The 19,441-nt window shown below is 41.9% G+C and overlaps 1 protein-coding gene across 1 annotated transcript; it reads right to left on the bottom strand.

Annotated features, from left to right (window-relative positions):
* Window positions 1–1,010: 1,010 nt before the first annotated feature.
* LOC120857045 (tripartite motif-containing protein 54) lies at window positions 1,011–18,858 on the bottom strand. Its single transcript, XM_040232893.1, has 4 exons — window positions 18,685–18,858; window positions 15,313–15,471; window positions 13,219–13,389; window positions 1,011–1,634 (listed from the first exon to the last, which is right to left on the bottom strand). The coding sequence occupies exons 1-4, from the start codon at window positions 18,856–18,858 to the stop codon at window positions 1,011–1,013; spliced, it is 1,128 nt and encodes a 375-aa protein (XP_040088827.1).
* Window positions 18,859–19,441: the final 583 nt, after the last annotated feature.

Raw genomic sequence — 19,441 nt, 5'->3', positions numbered from 1 at the left:
CTAATCAGTACTCCCTTGGAGACTCCGGTAGCCTGGAAGAAGCTAAGCCTCTACCAGGAGGAGCTAGATTTGCATAACAATTCACCCTTTCAATGACTGTGTCCACTTGGGATATTTACTTAAATTCTCTGACCCTGAGGTTCCTTCTATAAAGTGGAGATACGCTCAGTCACGTCTGACTCTGCGATCCCATGGACTGTAGCCCACCAGGTTCCTCTGTCTATGGGATTCTCCAGGCAAGAATACTGGAGTGGGTTGCCATGCCCTCCTCCAGGGGATTTTCCCAACCCAACCCAGGGATCGAACCCATGTCTCCCACATTGCAGGCAGATTCTTTACCGATTGAACCACCAGGGAAGCCCAAGAATACTGGAGAGGGTAGCCTATCCCTTCTCCAGGGGATCTTCCCGAACCAGGAATCAAACCAGGGTCTCCTGCATTGCAGACCTATTCTTTACCAGTTGAGCTACCCAGGAAACCCATCTTTTTCAGTTATTTTGAGAATGAAACTAACTCATTAATGTAAGAATGGCTAGTAGTGTTTGTGTCCTAAGCATTCAACAAATTGTATTTATTGTGATGGAAAAACAACAAAAGCCACAGTCCAGAGCTAGCCAAAGGTTTCATTTCTGAGGGAGTCATTGCTGTTGTGCTTTCTACTATCTGAGGCTCAGTTGAGCTAAAAGTGCACACTAAGTCATCAGAACACAAAGCTGTTCTGTTCAGTTGTGCCAAGAACTTACCTCCTGCACCACCCACCCCGACTGCCAAGCCAGCAGCCCCCGTGATTCAAACCCTCCTATGTGAGCTTCAAGCAAGTAGTTTTTAAAGCAGATTTCCATTAAAAAAAAAAAAAAAAAGGCTTTGGATGATCAACACAAGACCAAAATCAAAAGAGAAATCACAATGTAGAATTTTTTCATTTTCTTTTTAAGAAGCAAAGTCTAGCAGCTTTCAAGTTACAGACAAAATGATAAAAGTTGTTGACATTTTGAGACGAAAATAATACCTTACACGGTTGATTCTCTAGACCCAATCTCACTTCCTTGTACTGAGTAAGCATGAGACGGGTTCCTAGGAAGCTTTGCCTCTTGATTTGGTTTTGGCCCTGAGCCCGACACTGCCTTGCACAAAATATCCTCAAGCACTTGTTGCGACAGACGGCCCTGCATGGCACAGCCTGCCTGCCAGGCCTCTTGGAGCCCAGCCATGCTGGCCGGCACTTGGTCAGTCTCAGGGAGGGCAAAGGCAGTGATGTCTATTCCTCTAATGAGCTCTTGAAAATAGCGCCTGATGGAAATAGTGTCCTTGGTGGGGACTGGGGGGGACACACTGCCCTCCACGAGTCTCTCCATCTCCCCCTTGAGCCTTTTATGCTCGAGGAGAAATTGCACTGCATTAGCATGATGCTGCAGGAGCATCTTCATCTGCTGGTAAAGCTCTCGAGGGGCTTCAAGTTCCCGGGCAACCAGCTGTAACTTCTCCAGCTTGGAGCAGTGCTCACTCTGCAGTTGCTTTTTCAAGGTGGCAATCCGACATTTGATGCCACTGAGCAGGCTGTCTCCAATGGCATCGATCATGGCCAGTGTGTCAGTGGCGCTGGTAGAGAGTTCCCTGATGAGCTTCTCCATGTCCTGTGGAGGGACCATGAACATTTCTTAGGAAAGACCTTCAGCATTCAGGCCTGGGCACCTGGTTCATGGCATTGCCTCTTCTCCTCTACTGAACCAAGAACTCCTTAGGGGTGGTGCCCACTGCTAGCTGCAAGCCTACTACCCTTTTTTCAACTCTTTCCTACCAAAGAACCCTGATTCTTCCAGCCCGTGATGTGTGGGCAGCTAAAAATACTTACATTCATTTCCTGCTTTCCTTGTAGTTCGGGGTGACAAGGCGTGCAACAGAAGCAGAAGTCTGAGTTATTGGGTGCGGCTTCTGGGAAAGCTGCCTAAAAGTAGACAGATGCTTCGGGGACAAGTCTTGATCCTTCTCCTTTCTCCTGCCAGGACCTGGGGTCAATGCCCCATGGAGTAGGCTCCTGATAACCTTGTGCTGACAGGAGCACGAACGGCAAAGCTGAGAGAAGAGGGTGGAGCATCCTGGGGCCACTAAGTTGGCATTCTTGATTTTCTACCAATGGGCATTTCATCAAGTTAAAAAATAAATAGAATCTCTAATTTTTTTAAAAAAACTACAACTTGTGAATTTCTATTACAATCAAATGTACACCCTTGCTAAAAGAATACTCAAGTGGAAGGAGTTGCCTGAATATTTTGAAGGGAATGAAATCACAAACCATCCATTGTGATCTTGCTAGAAAAAGTCAAGGTCTATTACTCTGGACTCTCCATGACCTACAGTGCCCTTCCCCTGTCTGGTCAGCCTGTCCTGCAGCTCATCCTGTCAGCCTCAGCTCTGCATCAGCTCTGTGATCAGGTCTCCCCTCGGAGGGAAGGAGTGTAGGGGAAACAGTGTAGACGCGCTCGGACGGTGAGGCCAGGCAGCCCCCAAGTGTGCTTGTGGCTCTTACATCTGAATAGTCCTGCATCTTAGATTCCTGCCTTGAGAAAAGGAGATCGTGGGTGCTGAAGAGAACTAAATGAGATGATGGACATATAGTACCTAACACCAGACCAGCATGTAGCAGGCACTTAACAAATTCATCTTCCATAGGATGAAGAAACTCTTCCATTCTATTGATAAATGCTTCTATAGGTCTCATATATGTCACCGTGGCTCACAATAGTACAATATAATAGTACAATAAACAGGGTGACAATATACAGCCTTGACGTACTCTTTTCCCGATTTGGAACCAGTCTGTTGTTCCATGTCCAGTTCTAACTATTGCTTCTTGACCTGCATACAGATTTCTCAGGAGGCAGGTCAGGTGGTCGTCTGGTATTCCCATTGCATTAAGAATTTTCCACAGTTTGTTGTGATGCACACAGTCAAAGGCTTTGGCTTAGTCAATAAAGCAGAAACAGATGTTTTTCTGGAACTCTCTTCTTTTTCAATGATCCAGTGGATGTTGGCAATTTGATCTCTGGTTCCTCTGTCTTTTCTAAAACCAGCTTGAACATCTGCAAGTTCACGGTTCACGTACTGCTGAAGCCTGGCTTGGAGAATTTTGAGCATTACTTTGCTAGTGTGTGAGGTTAATGCAATTGTGTGGTAGTTTGAGCATTCTTTGGCATTGCCCTTCTTTGGGATTGGAATGAAAACTGACCTTATCCAGTCCTGTGGCTACAGCTGAGATTTCCAAATGTGCTGGCACGTTGAGTGCAGCACTTTCACAGCATCATCTTTCAGGATTTGAAATAGCTCAACTGGAATTCCATCACCTCCACTAGCTTTGTTCGTAGTGATGCTTCCTAAGGCCCACTTGACTTCGCATTCCACAATGTCTAACTCTAGGTGAGTGATTACACCATTGTGGTTATCTGGGTCATGAAGATCTTTTTTGTATAGTTCTTCTGTGTATTCTTGCCACCTCTTCTTAATATCTTCTGCTTCTGTTAGGTCCAGACCATTTCTGTCCTTTGTTGTGCCCATCTTTGCATGAAATGTTCCCTTGGTATCTCTAATTTTCTTGAAGAGATCCCTAGTCTTTCCCATTCTATTGTTTTCCTCTATTTCTTTGCATTGATCACTGAAGAATCAAATGGGTATATCTTTCCTTTTCTCCTTTGCCTTTAGCTTCTCTTATTTTCTCAGCTTTTTGTAAGGCCTCCTCAGACAACCGTTTTGCCTTTTTGCATTTATTTTTCTTGGGGATGGTCTTGATCACTGCCTCCTGTACAATGTCATGAACCTCCGTCCACAGTTCTTCAGGCACTGTGTCTATCAGATCTAATCCCTTGAATCTATTTGTCACTTCCACTGTATAATTGTAAGGGATTTGATTTAGGTCTGCATTAAAATGATGTATAAAATAACCACATTTATTTAAGAATGTATTCCAATATCAAACAGCAAATTTCAACAATGCAAAACTGCAATTACTTTAATATATTTTCTTTTCTCTTGGGTTTTGAAAACTATAAGTGGAAGAGCTGAACCAGTTATTTAACTTTTTTAAAAATTAGCGAATTGTTTTCCAAAGTGTTTGTACTATTTTACATTCCCAGCAGCACTGTATGAGAGTTCCTTACCAAGAGTCTCCTACATCCACACAAACACTTGGTCTATCATTTCGAATAGGTGTGTAGCTGTATCTCATTGTGGTTTTGATTTGCATTTCCCTAATAACTGAGAATCTTTTCATATACTGTTTGCCATCTGCATAGCTCATTTGGTGAAAGTCTATGCTAATATTTTGCCTGTTTTAATTTACTTGTTTCTTTTCTTTTTCTTTGGCCACACTCTGAGCCATGCAGGATCTTAGTTCCCTGACCAGGGATTAAACCTGTGCTCCCTGTATTGGGAACGTGGAGTCTTAACCCCTGGACTGCCAGGGAAGTCCCCAAGCTGTTTGTTTTCTTATTGTTGAGTTTTGAGAGTTCTTTATATATTCTTTATCTTTTATCAGATATATTTTTACAGAGATATTTTTTTCCTATGTTTTCTTCTACACATTGTGTGGTTTTAGTTGTTAGGATTAATTTTTGCATATAGTGTGAAGGATGGATGAAGTTTTGATTTTCTTTTCCTTTCTTTTCTTTCTTTCTTTGTTGCTATTGTTGCATACAAATTTTCAATTGTTCCGGTACCATTTGTTGAAGAGGCTAGTCTTTCTCCACTGCATTGCTTTTGCAGTTTTGTCAGAACTCAGGTTCTATATGTGTACAGATTTGTTTCTGGATTCTTTATTTTGTTCCATTGTTTTATTTGTCTGTCTTTATGCCAATACCATGCTCTTTCAATTACCAGAGTTTTAGATTAATTGTTAAATTCAGGTAGAGTTAACCCTACAACTTTATTTCAAATTGTTTTGGTTACTCTATAACCTTTGCTTTTCCACATGAGCTTTAGAATCACGCAGTCATTAAAAAAAAAAAGTATGCTGGGATGTTAATTGCGATTGCATGAAATCTGTTGAAGTATTTGGGTAGAACTGACATGTCAATAACACTGAGTTTTGCTATGCATGAAGAGTATATATATTCCTCCATTTATTTACTAATAGATCCTCTTAATTTCTCTCAGCAATAGTTATATCATTTTGCTTCTTCCTTTCCTATCTGAATGCTTTTATTTTTCTTGCCTAGTTGTACTGGTTGGAACTCCAGTACAATGTTAAATTGCAGTGATGAGAACAACATCATTGTCTTATTTCTGATCTTGTTGGGGGTGAATATTCAGTGTTGCAAGCTTAAACATGATATTAGTTGCAGGTTTTCACAGATGCCTTTTATTATCTTCTATGTTGTGGTATACTGGGAAATATATGGCCTTGCTCAGTCGTGTCCGACTCTTTGCTACCCCACGGACTGTAGCCTACCAGGCTTCTCTGTCCATGGGATTTTCCAGGCAAGAGTACTAGAGTGGGTTGCCATTTCCTTCTCCAGGGGATTTTCTCGACCCAGGGATCGAACCCTGGTCTCCCGCATTGTAAGCAGACACTTTACTCACTGAGCCACCAGGGAAGCCCGGTTCCTGGTACAAAGCTCATAAAATCCTTGGAATTTCCTGAGTGATAGGTATAGATTTTGTTATTCATAATAAGCCCTTTTCAAAAATATGAGATGATACTAATTAGATGACTCTTGGTGGGTCCCTAGATAACTTCAGGATGGATCTTGGTTGCCAGAAAGACCAAACATGACTGAAGAGTTGGAACTTTCAGCGCCCCCCTCCATCTCTGGGTTTTAGCCCTCCCCTCAAACTCTGGGTTTCAGCCCTGCTCTCAACTGGTGGTATAAAACTCTGAGAAGAGGAGAGGGATTAGAGATTGAGTTCAATCACCAGTGGCCAATGATTTGATCAGTCATGCCCTACATATGGGGAAGGAAATGGCAACCCACTCCAGTATTCTTGCCTGGAGAATTCCATGGACAGAGACATGGTGGGCTGCCGTCTATGGGGTCTCACAGAGTCGGACACTACTGAAGCAACTTAGCAGCAGCAGCAGCCCTACATAATGGAATCTCCTCAAAAACCCCTTTAGAAAGGGTTCAGGGAGCTTTCAGTTAGTGAACACTTTGTTATGCTGGGAGGACAGGACACGCAGAAAAGTCATGCAAGCTACCCCTCTAAATACCCCACGGCTCTTACCTTGCCCTGTGTATCTTTTCTGTTTAGCTGTTGCTGATTTATATCCTTATAATAAAGAGGTAAAAGCAGTAAAGTGCTTTCCTGAGATCTGTGAATCATTCTAATGAATCATCAACCTGAAAGGGGGGTTGTAGGAAACCCAAGTTTATAGCCAGTTAGTAGACTTGTGGCTGGAATCTGAAGTGAGGGCAGTCTTATAGGATAGCCCTTAACTTGTGAGGTCTGTATTAACTATCGATGGTTAGTGTCAGAACTGAATTAAGTTTTTGGACAATCAGTTTGGCCTCTGAGAACCAGAGCATCTGAGATATTACTAGATTGCTTAGTTTTATCAAATTAATATTGAATTCTTTCAAAAAAGCATTCTGTCTACTGAAATCATATGATTTTTCATTTTTCTTTTGTTATTATAGTGAATTACATTGATTGTGTTTTGAATGTTATCACTGTATTCTGGAGATAAAGCCCCTTTTGCTTGTAATGTATTAGGCCTCTCATATATTTTTGGATATGATCTACAAAATTTTTAAGTGAATTATTACATCAGTGTTCATAAAAGATATTGGTTGTAATTTTCTTTGCCTGGTTCTGACTTCAGGATAACCCTGGTTCTATAGAAAGAGTTGGGACAAATTCCCATTTCTTTAATTTTCTGGAAGTTTGTGTATATTTGTTATTGCTTCTTCCTTAAATGTTTGGTCGAATCATCAACAAACCTATATGGGCTTGGAGTTTTTAATGCAAGCAAGTTTTTAACTACAAATTTAACTTCTTTAACAGATAAATGGCTGTTATAGCATTTCTTCTGGGAGAATTCTGATCATTTGCATCTTTCACAGAATTTAATCTAAATTGTCAAGTTTATTGCCATAAAATTGCTTGCAATTGTCCCTTATTGTCTGTTGGAGCCACTTCTCAGAAACCTGAAGAGTGATGATGTCACCACACAAACAAAGATGTGATGAAAAGGGCTATTACATAATGAAGCTTTCTGGAGGAGAACAGGGCAGCTTCCAACCAGGTCTGAAAATAGCTTTAGACAGTGAGAAAGCAGATTGGTTTGGAATTTTTATGGTGGTTATGAGCTGTGGAAGGTTCCCACAGCTAAGCTGGGCTTATGTGATTTGAAATCTTGCAGGTGCCAAAGAAGGAAGCACTTAGGTTTGCTTATCAGCTTTTCCAGATTTTGATCAGAAGGGGAAGAGGGAAAAGGAAGGCTTTAAAACCTGTGAGCAGTTTAACATTAAACATAGAGTTGACTATTTTACTGTAAATACCTATAGAATTTGTCGTGATGTTACCTCTCTTATTCCTGGTTTTGGTAAATAATGTTCTCTCTCCTCTTGCTATCTCTATTTCCTTGAGTAGTCTGGCTAGAAGTTTAATTCTGTTGATCCTCTTGAAGAACTAGTTTTTGGTTTTATTTTCTCTATTGTTTTTGATTTTCTAGCTCATTTTTTTCTGCTCTGCTTTATTATTTCTTTTATGCTGCTTACTTGGATTACTTCACTCTTTCTTTTTGCACTTTCCTAAGGTGGGAGCTGAGATCAGTAATACGAAGTCTTATTATTTTCTAATTTAAATTTCCCACTAAGTGCTGCTTTAGTGGCACCTAATAATACTGATATGCTTTGCTTTCATTTTTATCCAGTGCAAAATAGTTCATAATATCCATTTTGGTTTTTCTTTGACCTATGAGTTTATCAATACATGTTATTTAATTTCCAAAACTCTTTATGTTATTCATTTCTAATTTAATTCTGTTGTTGTCAGAGAAACTCAACATTTGAAAAACTAGGATCATGGCATCCAGTCTCATCATTTCACAGCAAATAGAAGGGGGAAAAGTGGAAACAGTAACAGACTGTAATTTCTTGGGCTCCAAAATCACTGTGGATGGTAACCGCAGCCATGAAATTAAAAGACACTTGCTTCTTGGAAGGAAAGCTATGACAAACCTAAATAGCGTATTAAAAAGTAAAGACAACTTTGCTGATGAAAGTCCATGTAGTCAAAGGTATGGTTTTTCCAGTAGTCATGTACAGATGTGAGAACTGAACCATGAAAAAGGCTAAATGCCAAAGAAGTGATGCTTTTGAATTCTCCAGTGGTGCTGGAGAAGACTCTTGAGAATCCCTTTGATAGCAAGGAGATCAAACCAATCAATCCTAAAGGAAATCTACCCTGAATATTCATTGGAAAGACTAATGCTGAAGCTGAAGCTCTAGTACTTTAGCCACCTGATGAGAAGAGCCGACTCATTAGAAAAGACCCTGATTCTCATAAAGATAGAAGGCAGGAGAAGAGGGTGACAGAGGATGAGATGGTTGGATAGCATCACTGACTCAAAAGACATGAGTTTGAGCAAACTCTAGGAGACAGTGAAGAACTGGAAAGTCTGGTGCACTGCAGTCTATGGGGTTGCAAAGAGTTGGGCATGACTTAGCAACTAAACAGGGAATGTACTTTGTATAAATTGAATTTTTAAAAACATTAAAAAAATAATTTTATTTATTTATTTATTGGCTGTGCAGACTTTTCTCTAGTTGCAGTGAGTGGTGGCTGCTATTGGTTGCAGTGCACGGGGTTCTCATTGCAGTGGCTTCTCTTGTTGCAGAGTACAGGCGCTAGGGCATGTGGGCTTCAGTAGTTTCAGCTTGAGGGCTCAGTGGTTGCGGTTTCCAGACTCTAGAACCCACATTCAATAGCTGTGGCACACAGGCGTAGTTGCTGCATGGCACGTGGGATCCTCCTGGACCTGGGGTTGAACCCATGTCTCCTGTATTGGTAGGAGGATCCTTTACCAGTGAGCCAACAGGAAAGCCCCAAATCCTTTTAAATTTGTTGATACTTGTTTTGTGGTCTATCTCGGAGAGCTGTGTGAACTTGAGAATGTGTTCTGCTGTTGTTGTGGGGGAAACATAAATGTTCCATAAATGTTAGTCAGGCCTGATTAACAATGTTGTTCAAACTATATATTTGCAGAATTCCTGCATACCTGTTCTATCAGTTATCAAGAAAATGATATTGAAAATTATGGATTTGTCTATTTCTCCTGGTAGTTTTTATCGGGTTTTGCTTTATATATTTTGAAGATTACTTATTAAATGCATAAACATTTCAGACTGTTTTTATTCTCTTGATTAATTGATCCATTTATGAAAATGAAATTACCTTCTTTCTCCTTGGTATTAATAATATTATTTGGCCTGAAATCTTCTTTGCCTGATGTTAATAGAGCCACTCTGGCTTCTTTTGACTCATGTTAGCATGACATGTCTCTTTCCATTCTTTCACTTTTAACCTATTTGTGTCTTCATATAAAGCACATTTATCCAAGTTGGGTCTTGATTTTTTTCACTATGATGAAAGCCTTTTTAATTGGAGTGTTTAGACCATTTTCAGTTGATGTGATTATTGATATGGCTAGAGTTGAGTTTTATCATCTTGCTATTTGCTTCTATTTGCCCAGTCTGGTTTTTGTTCCCTTGCTCCTCTCTTTCTACCTTCTTTAGGATTAATTGTGTATCTTTTATAATCCTATTTTATCTCCATTGCTGGCTTATTAGCAATAACTCTTTATTGTTTTAGTGGTTGCTTGAGGGCTTATGGGCTTCCCTGGTGGCTCAAACGGTAAAGAATCTGCCTGCAATGCAGGAGACCCGGGTTTGATTCCTGGGTCGGAAAGATCCCCTGGAGAAGGGAATGGCTATCTACTCCAGTCTTCTTGCCTGGGAAATCTCATAAACAGAGGAGCCTGGCATGTTTAGTCCATGGCCTTGCAAAGAATCAAACACAACTGAGGGACTGTCAACTTTCTTGAGAGCTTATAACACACATCTTTAATTTATCACAGTCTACCTTCATCTCACTTCACATATAGTGTAAAACCATTATCGTACTGTACTTCCATGATGTCTCTCCTAGACTCATGCTACTATTGTCACGTACTTTACTTTTACATGTAACAAATGTCGCATTACATTGTTATTTTAAAAACAGTGAGTTATGTTTTGAAAGATGTAAATAATATGAAAACAATCTTACATAGTTATGGTTTTCGTTGCCATTTCTGGTGTCCTTTATTCCTTTTAGATTCAGATTTTCCTTCTGCCTGAAGGACTTCCTATAACATTTCTTATAGTGTGAATCTGCTGGTTATGAATTCTTTCAGCTTTTGCATGTCAGAAAGTGTTGTTATTTTGTCTTCATATTTTGAAAGATATTTTCACTAGATATAGAATTCTAGGTTGACTTTTTAAAACTCATATTTTTAAAGATTTTTCTCCACTGTCTTCATGCTTGGATTGTTTCCAACAAGAAAGCAGATGTCATCCTTATTTTTGTTCTTCTGTGTGAAATGTGTGTGTGTTTTTCCTTTTCGGTGCTGTTAATATTTTCTCTTTATCATTGGCTTCAGCAGTTTGACTCTGATGTACTCTGGTATAGTTTTAGCCATATTTATTTTCCTAGGTATTTGTCAAATTTCTTGGATGTGTTTTATATATGTATATATATATATATATATATATATATATATAGTTTTCATCAAGTTTGGTCAATATTTGGCCATTATTTTTTAAGATATTTTTCCTGTCCTCCCCCCGTCCTGTCATTTCCTTCAGGGACTTCAATTACTCAAATATTGGGACACGAAGCTGTTCCTCCGCTAAGTAATTCTGTTTTTAAAAAAATTCTCACTCCTCTCTGGGTTTCATTTTGAGTAATTTCTATTGCTATGTCTTCAATTTCACAAAGCTTTTCTTCTCAGTGACTAACCTGCTGTTAATCTCACTTAGCATATTTTTCTCTCATCTCTAGAAATTTGATTTGAATCTTTTTTTATATCTTCCTTGTCTCTAACTTTTTGAAATATGGACTACATTTACAATAATTATAATTATAAACATAATTTAGCAACTGAAAAAACCAACAAATTATTATTTTCATTATGGGTCATATTTTCCTGCTTCTTTGCTTGCCTGGTAATCTTTGATGTCATACATTGTGATTTTTTACCTTGTTTGATGTTGTATATTTTTACATTCCTATAAATCATAATATTTTGGGAGAATACAGTTAAGCCACTTGGAAAAAATGATCTTTTAGTGCTTGCTTCCCTGGTGGCTCAGACGGTAAAGAATCTGCCTGCCAATGCAGGAGACCCGGGTTTGATCCCTGGGTTGGGAAGATCACCTGGAGAAGGGAATAACTACCCACTCCAGTGGTCTTGCCTGGATAATCCCATGGACAGAGGAGCCTATAGTCCCTGGGGTCGCAAAGAATCAGACACACCCTAAGTGACTAACACGTTCACTTTCACTTCATTATTTGTTAGGTGAGTCTGGAGCCATGCTCATTCTGGGACTAAGACTTCCTGAGTACTCACTTCAATGTCTCATGATTTACAAGTTTTTCCAATCTTAGTGGGAACAGGCTTTGTTCTGATTCTGTTTGAGCTCCAAGCACTGCCTTCAATCTTTGCCTGTGGAGCCTTTCATGGCACAAGGTAATTTTCTCTCAGACAAGTGCTAAGCTCTGTTGAACACTCACAGGAGACTCTGCAGCTCTCTGGTTTGTCTCTCTGTGCAGTGCTGTCTTCTCTGGACTCTGTCTTATGCACTTGAAATGTCTGGACCTCCCCAGAGGCTCGGTTCCATCTCCTAAACTCAATGAATCTGCCAGGTTTTGCTTGGGCTCCCTCTTTCCACCCTTTCAAGCTCTCTCAAGGCAGTAAGTTGTAGCACTGTAGAGCTAATCTTGTGTATATCCTGTCTCTTAGAGATTAGTATCTTTTACTGCCTGAGGTCCAGTGTCTTTTTTATTTTGTTTTATTTTTCCAGAAGGGAGAATAAATTCAGACTTTGTTACTCTATCTGGGTCAGGTGAGGAAATAATAAAAATCCAATTTTAACCAATATTTGGTACTTAGAAGAAAATCTATAAAAGTCAGCCGTGATAGACAGAGATATTCTGCCCCAATCCCCCTTTCCAGAGAGGACATGCTGCCTGTCGAGATATGACCAGCCTCTAGGTGTCAGATCCTTTGGCACTGCTGTGCCCTTCCCACATCAGCCTACATTTGGAGGCTGAGCAGAATGACCTACAGTCACCTGCCCATTGCAACACAACATAGGGTACTCTGATGGGCAAAGCTGGATCAGGCATTGCTTGTCAGGCCTGTGGCGTAGTTTGCCTTCTCCTCTGTTTCATCTACCTCCTCCTACTCTTACAGATGGCAGTCTTGGATCTCTTGTACCCCAAACTCTGTCTCAGCTTCTGTTTCCAGAGACTCAACCTGTGATACCAAATGTTAGGTGGCTAGTGTGGCCCAGTCCCCAGCAGCCTCTGCCTTGGCCATTCTGCAGATGTCCCTTCTCTACAAAAGCTAAAGTTTAGAATTTGTTTCTCAAAGACTATCTAGTCTTCCCTGTGTGTGTGTGTGTGTGTGTGTGTGTGACTTAGAAAATTTTGTTCTCTTGACAAATGTATCCAGAGATTGATTCCTAATATCTAAGTTTTGGGGGTCAGGGGAAAGTCATAAAATAAGGAAAATATACCATAGAAGCTAGGATGCATCTTACTCAATCATCTTAAAAGAGCAAAGTGAAGTGAAAATCACTCAGTCATGTCTGACTTTTTGCGACCCATGGACTATACTGTTCATAGACTTCTCCAGGCCCGAATACTAGTATGGGTAGTCATTCCCTTCTCCAGGGGATCTTCCCAACTCAGAGGGAAGCCCCAAAGAGTAAAATGGCCATTAAATGATCATTTTGGAATCCCTTCAAGCAAACAGAATTCAACCATTTCTCAACATGCACATTTCAAAACTTGACATATTTCAGAACACACTTAAGGAGACTCACTCTCTAGAGAATTTCTCCCTCATATTTAAATACTGCTTTTGTCAATGTAGTGTCCTCAAGAGAATAGCAATCATTTGAATGGAAGCCAAACATTGCCCTGCTGTTAGAGAAAAGACATGAGCCATATGAGCCATACCTGTACTGCCTGTGCTGCGCTCTCAGATTTCTGCAGCACCAGCTGAATATCCTTGGCAAAGTTCACTTTCCTCTCTGCATAGGCATCAGAAATCTTGGCTACTGGGTGAGACTTGTGGTCCCCAAAGAGCTTGCATATTCCACATATTGGTTCTTCATCACTTAGGCACATCTGATTGACAACAGAAAAGTCAATGACACTTATTTCCCTTCTTGTTCCAGTCCTACACACTCAGAACCTGCTGTAACCTCCGGCTACTGACATTCTGAATGTATTCTTAAGCAGGTATCAAAAGTCAATTGCACAGGAGGCTTGATGTATGGAAGACACTGATGGTGGTAGTACTAGGATGCTTAAATGGTAATTTAGTAAGCACATACCACACTTGGTATTTCTTGGACTCCTCATAATGACCCTTTGATTTGGATAGTATTGTGTCCATTTTACAGGTGAGAAAGCTGATAAGTCTCCAGGTTGTTAAATGATTTGCCCAAGGACACACTGCCATGAAGGGACAGAACTGGAGTTAGAAGCAAAGTCATTTCCACTTGGCCAAGCCAAGGGCTGTTTATAAAGATTAAATATGATGCATGGAACATGCTTGGTATGCAATCTGGTACTTGGCAGACATTATACACATGATACCTACTGATAATATCATAAGGACCTCAACAAAGTTGACCCTGCTATAGGCTCAAGATAAACTGGGCCTATTTTAGATGAAAGGGATTGAGTAGGACCCTCACTGTCCTGCTGGCCCTTTCACTTGGCTAATGGGAGCCTTGGAATGAAACCTTATGAATGAAATGAAAACTTACTAGTGAAAACTTGGAATCTCAGAAAGGGAGGTTACTGCTGAGGGTGAGACAGACCATTGAGAATTTGTGATAAATGAAACTGATTTTTAAAGGCAGAATTCAACAAGAAAACCAAATCACATTGTATTCTCTTGGGTCCTCTTAGTGGCCTGAGCCAGCCTGCCCAAACATACCATTTCTGTCCTTGCACGAGGAGAGGTGGCTGGAAGAAAAGGAGCAGAAGCTGGTGGAGCTCAGAACAGCCCGGGAAAGTGGCGGAGGGCAGCAACTCGCAAAGAAGCCCTGCCCTTTGAGGACAGACCCTGGATATTTTGCCCCAAAGTGCTGGGGGCCCTGGAGCTATGAAGCCCTTTCTCAGAGCTCCGTCTATGCTTTAGGAGTTGGCTGCAGAGCTTCAAGCTAGAGACAATTATAAAGACTCAGGAAAACTTTTGACCTTCTCCAAGGAAATCACTAACTTAGTTCATCCCTGACCATTATCAAAGCAACCTAAACCTGGTGGTTGGTGCTGCACAGTCTGTGAAACGTGGAAACTGCCTCATTCTGTCCCTCCAGGGTTGTTGGGGAAGTCAAACAGGCTCAGGGTTGTGTACAGGCTTTGTTGACTGTGAAGAATGAAAGCTAAAGTGGTGTTATGTCTGATTCATATCTGAGTTATATCTGACATGGAGATCATAGATTACATGTGCCAAATTACCTGTGAAGATCTCTTAGCTGGGGAACATGGAATTAGAGTGGGGTACACATGGTTTTATTTAAATCACACTGTAGACATGTGTGTATAAACATTTACCATGTATAGCATCATACAGAGTACAGTAAAGAGTTCATATGGCATGTTGTATCAAAAACTCATGCTTAAGATTAAACATCAGAGTCATACACAGCTCTCCAAATGGCATATGGCCAAAAGGAGGAATGGCAGATTCCTGGTCCCATCTTACCCTACCCCCTCTCTCTGTGTGATCATGGGTAGCTAAATTCTCATAGATCTGACTATCATGCAACTTCTTTGTAACTATGTGAGCCTGTCTATCCGTGGTCCCTTAAATCTTGCTGCAGTTTACCTGACTGAATACCACACACACACACACACACCAAACCCTGGACTCCATCACTAAGAATGTAGGTAGTGTTGGTATATGCATTTGTCTGGAAAATAATCCTCTACTATACTCCCGAGCAAATATCTGATTTCAACAATAGGTTGCTGAGTAATTTGACAGATTGGGTAGCCAAGCAAGAATAAAATAAAATTAAAAGTGTGATTGAATACCAGATTCACACTTTCTCCATGCTTTTCACATGTCTGAGCAAGTTGATTTTGCTCCTTGGTGTGGAGCGTCTCAAGTTCTTCCTTAAACTTCTCCAGTATGTTTTCAGCCAGGATGTTCCTCTGCAATCCGTTTGTTCCCCTTCCCCTCAAATAAATGACCTAAAACACAGAACCGGCATGAGCTTGTGGCAAATTCCCATCATCAACTACGACATCGTCATGGGGAAGGATGAGACACCGCCCTTCCTGCACATAAACACCAGTGAGCCGGAAGACAGCCCAGGCCACCCCTCCAGGCTTTCAAAAGGAAATGACTCTGAAGACTCCGCATCCCTGTAGAATATCTCCTCCTGCTCCAAAGCACTCTCACCTGAGCAAGTAAGTGCACTGTCAACAGAGACAGTCATCACAGACTCCATCAGATGGAGCAGGAACCTGCCTTCTTTGACCTTGTGAGTCTCGGTTAGCACTTGCTCTGTCTCCTGGGGACACTCAGGCCAGTGGGAAGACAGACCTTCATGAAGGACTGTGTGGTTGGATGTATAGGGGAGCACAGAGAAGGAAGGACTAAATCTCCTTGGGGTGAAAGAGAAGAGCATGACTGGAGTCTCAAGAAGATGCCTAAATTAAGCATTGAAGACCAAAGCATATTAGCTTTTATCTACTCTCTCCTGATGTTCTGGCATCTGGGGCTTGGGATGAGACCCTTCCCATTGGCTAGCCAGTTCCTCGAGACAGTAAAGGATTCACCTGGGGGCATGCATTTTACATGCAAACTGACAAATCTGGGCTCCACACCCCAACCACCTCCTTTGTATTTGCTGTTCCCCTACCGGCTGCCCTAGCCATTCAGGGCCAGATACTAGATCTAGGGGCAAGGCCACTGAAATTATTCAAGCTGGCCAATCCTAAGCCTTCTGACCATACCTTACCTGTTTTCTTCCTGCAGAAACCAAAACAAAGTCTTTCTTGTCCACATTTCCCCATCCCCCTGTTTCCTGACCCACTCTGATTTCCACATGTGGCCCACTGTGATGTGGTGTGGCCCCTCCTCTTGGGGTCTATGAGTTACAAGCTATTTTTCAATGGCAATCATCTCCTGATCTGTTAGTGCTGTCATATCCAAATAATAACAAGGACAAGAAAAGCCAAGGCTACATGCCACCCTGAGGTACCATCGCAGTCCACTCATCTGTCAATAACCTTAAATTCCACTTGCTTAATAATCTTTCATTAAGCACCTACCATGCTGGGAATGTGATAGTGAACAGGACAACGCACCTGGCCCTACCCTCAGGGGTTTTTATACCAGAGAGGGGAATAGATGCCAACCAACCAATGTGCTAGCTATAGCCACTGATTTCCAACCAGACAATCTAAACCCTTCTTGGACCCAGTTGTCTCTTGTGCAAAAACTAACCCACGGTAGAAGTTTTAACAGTCTCTTGTGCGTGAGTGTTGGGGGAAGCACATGGGGTGAAGGAAATGTTCTAGAGGTTGGTCTGGGTGGGGCTTATATGGAAATATACATATGTACTTTACTGGGATAAAGTGTACTTCAGATGTCCTCAATTTAGCAACTAAACAACAACAACAAATACCTGAGATGTGTGCATCACACACTACTGTGTGTATTTTATTACCTCAAGGGATAAAAGAGGTGGGTGAACTTAAACATCGTGACTTGGATTTTCAGCCTCAGTTTCATTATCTGCAAATAGAAATCCAGCCCATTCTCTCTATAAATGCTTAGATTCCTATTTGGGAATATGCATTGAAAGAATTATTATCATTATTGTTACAGTGAATTTTCAGTTACTTCTTTGAAAAAAAGTGCCTACTTAAGCTTGGGGAGTGGGTTCCATAAAGTGGGCAGTCTTAAATTTAGAGATTATCTTGCCCATAATCCTGATATAGTAAATGTTAACATTTTTTTTTTTTTTCCAGATTGTCCCTCTCTCTAGACCAAGGAGCTAGGCTGCTCAGCCCTCCTTGGCCAGCATGCCATTTCCAAAGGGATTACACCCTGCTCAGAATTTCCCTTGTCCCTCTGGGAAGAGAAAAAAAGTTCATCTTTAGAGGGGCCGGTCCTGGGTTTAAACCCCAGACTAGCCATCGGTACAAAATGAAAACATAAGTAAATCTAAGCATCTGGTGTTTTTGAACTGCTGCCCCCGCAGCTCTAGACACACACAACCTCCTCACTGGCACCCTAGCCCCCATATTCAGTTGATTACCATTGGAGAGCCGGCACCTGTCTCTCCAATCAGCCCACCCTCTGTTCCTACTGACACAGAACCCTACATAACTTCCCCCTTACTGCAATCCATTCATTTTATATTTTCTTCCTTCCTTCCACAAATACCCAGAGGACCTGGAGAAACACCAGTCAGAGTACTTACATGCCACCTGGGGAGAGAAACACCACACTAATCATTGTCCAACAAGTTTCCATGAGAATACATACTGCAGATAACAGTACAGTTTCAACACCAGTGCTACATGACCTTTTCCAGGTTAAACATTTCTCCTGGCCCCACTGCTTACAGGACAGCATGCAAAGAAAGCCTTTCGCATGACATGTAAGACCTCCTTCAACATGCCCTGACCTGCCCTCCTAATGGATGCCCTAAGTGCCCTGGCAGCTCCCACAACCCCACACCAAAGCCTTCTTATTTACTAACCAACTCTAAGCAACCTGGCTGCAGGCCCCCCTTTAGGCCCTTGGTATCTGCTATCCTGTCTTCATCTGCGTTGCTTTGTAGTCTCTCCCCAGCTGTCAGCTCCTCTGCAGTCCTTTGTGTCTCCACTGCAGGGCCTCTCACTGTATAGAGAGCCACTGGCTCCTACAAGGATGTGTCCTGTCATCTCTGTATCCCTGGGATCCTGGCACAGTGACAAGGCCCCTGGCAGGTGCTTGAAAATGTCCCCCTGCCCCAGCACATACTGAATAAGCGAAAGCTGGTGTATTTTATCTCTTGGTGGTTCTGTTAGAACCTTCTAACATTAAACCACAGTGCATATCTTCCTGTAGCTCCTGTCTGGGTCCCACCATGTCTTCTAAGCCTGCTCCTCCCAAAATCCACTGATGTGCTTAGTCACTCAGTCATGTCCAACTCTTTGTGACCCCATGAACAGTAGCCCACCAGGCTCCTCTGTCCATGGGATTCTCCAGGCAAGAATACTGGAGTGGATTGCCATTTCGTTCTCCAGAAATATGCTGATAACCCTTCACAGATGTGAGTTCTGGCCAGATAGTCTTCATTTTGCAGGCCAAATAACCTTAGCTCTTTTATCGCATAGATTCAAAGATGTGTCCACCAGAAAGAAATCTGCTATGTCAGCAGCAGAAGGGCCCCAAGCCTCTCTTACTTTCCTACACACTGGGCAGCAGAACTGTCCGTTGAAGTGGGTGCAGTTCTGGCCCACCAAGATCAGCTCCAGGCACTGTTTGCAGAAGTTGTGGGAGCAGGAGAGGAGGAGCACGGGGGGTGTAAACAGCTCCATGCATACGGGGCAGGACAGTACCGCACTCAGGGCCTCCATGGCGTCCACAGCTGTCTGCCTCTCCCAGGAGGCCAGCCCTTGCCAGGCTTCTAGAACAGGCATGGAATGTGGTCACAATAGACACAGCCGGGCTTTCCTCAGAGGATGGAAGGCGCAAGGGGCCTCCAGACACTCAGAGCCCCAGGACGTATTAGCAGGGAAGTGGCAGACCATGCCCTGCCAGGGAAATCCAGCCCACAGCTTATTTTTGGTACAACTCATGAGCCACAAATATTTTTCACATTTTAAAGCATTGTAAAAAACAAACAAAAAAAAATTAAAAAAGCAAGAATATGTAATGTGCTTAGTCAGTCAGTTGTGTCCGACTCTGTGCGACCCCATGTACTGAAGCCTACCAGGCTCCTCTGTCCATGGGGATTCTCCAGGTAAGAATACTGGCCCTTCCTCCAGGGGATCTTCCTAACCCAGGGATCAAACCCAGGTCTCCCACATTGCAGGCAGATTCTTTACCTTCTGAGTCACAAGAAAAGCCCAAGAATATGTAATAGAAGCCATACTTGACCTACAAAATCTTAAATATTTACTTTCCAGCTCTTTACTGAAAGAGTTTTCTGACTGTGCC

This window comes from Oryx dammah, unplaced genomic scaffold (genome assembly GCF_014754425.2).
Source record: "Oryx dammah isolate SB20612 unplaced genomic scaffold, SCBI_Odam_1.1 HiC_scaffold_1, whole genome shotgun sequence".
Classification (NCBI taxonomy): Eukaryota; Metazoa; Chordata; class Mammalia; order Artiodactyla; family Bovidae; genus Oryx; species Oryx dammah.
This window is presented reverse-complemented; position numbering and strand designations above follow the sequence as displayed.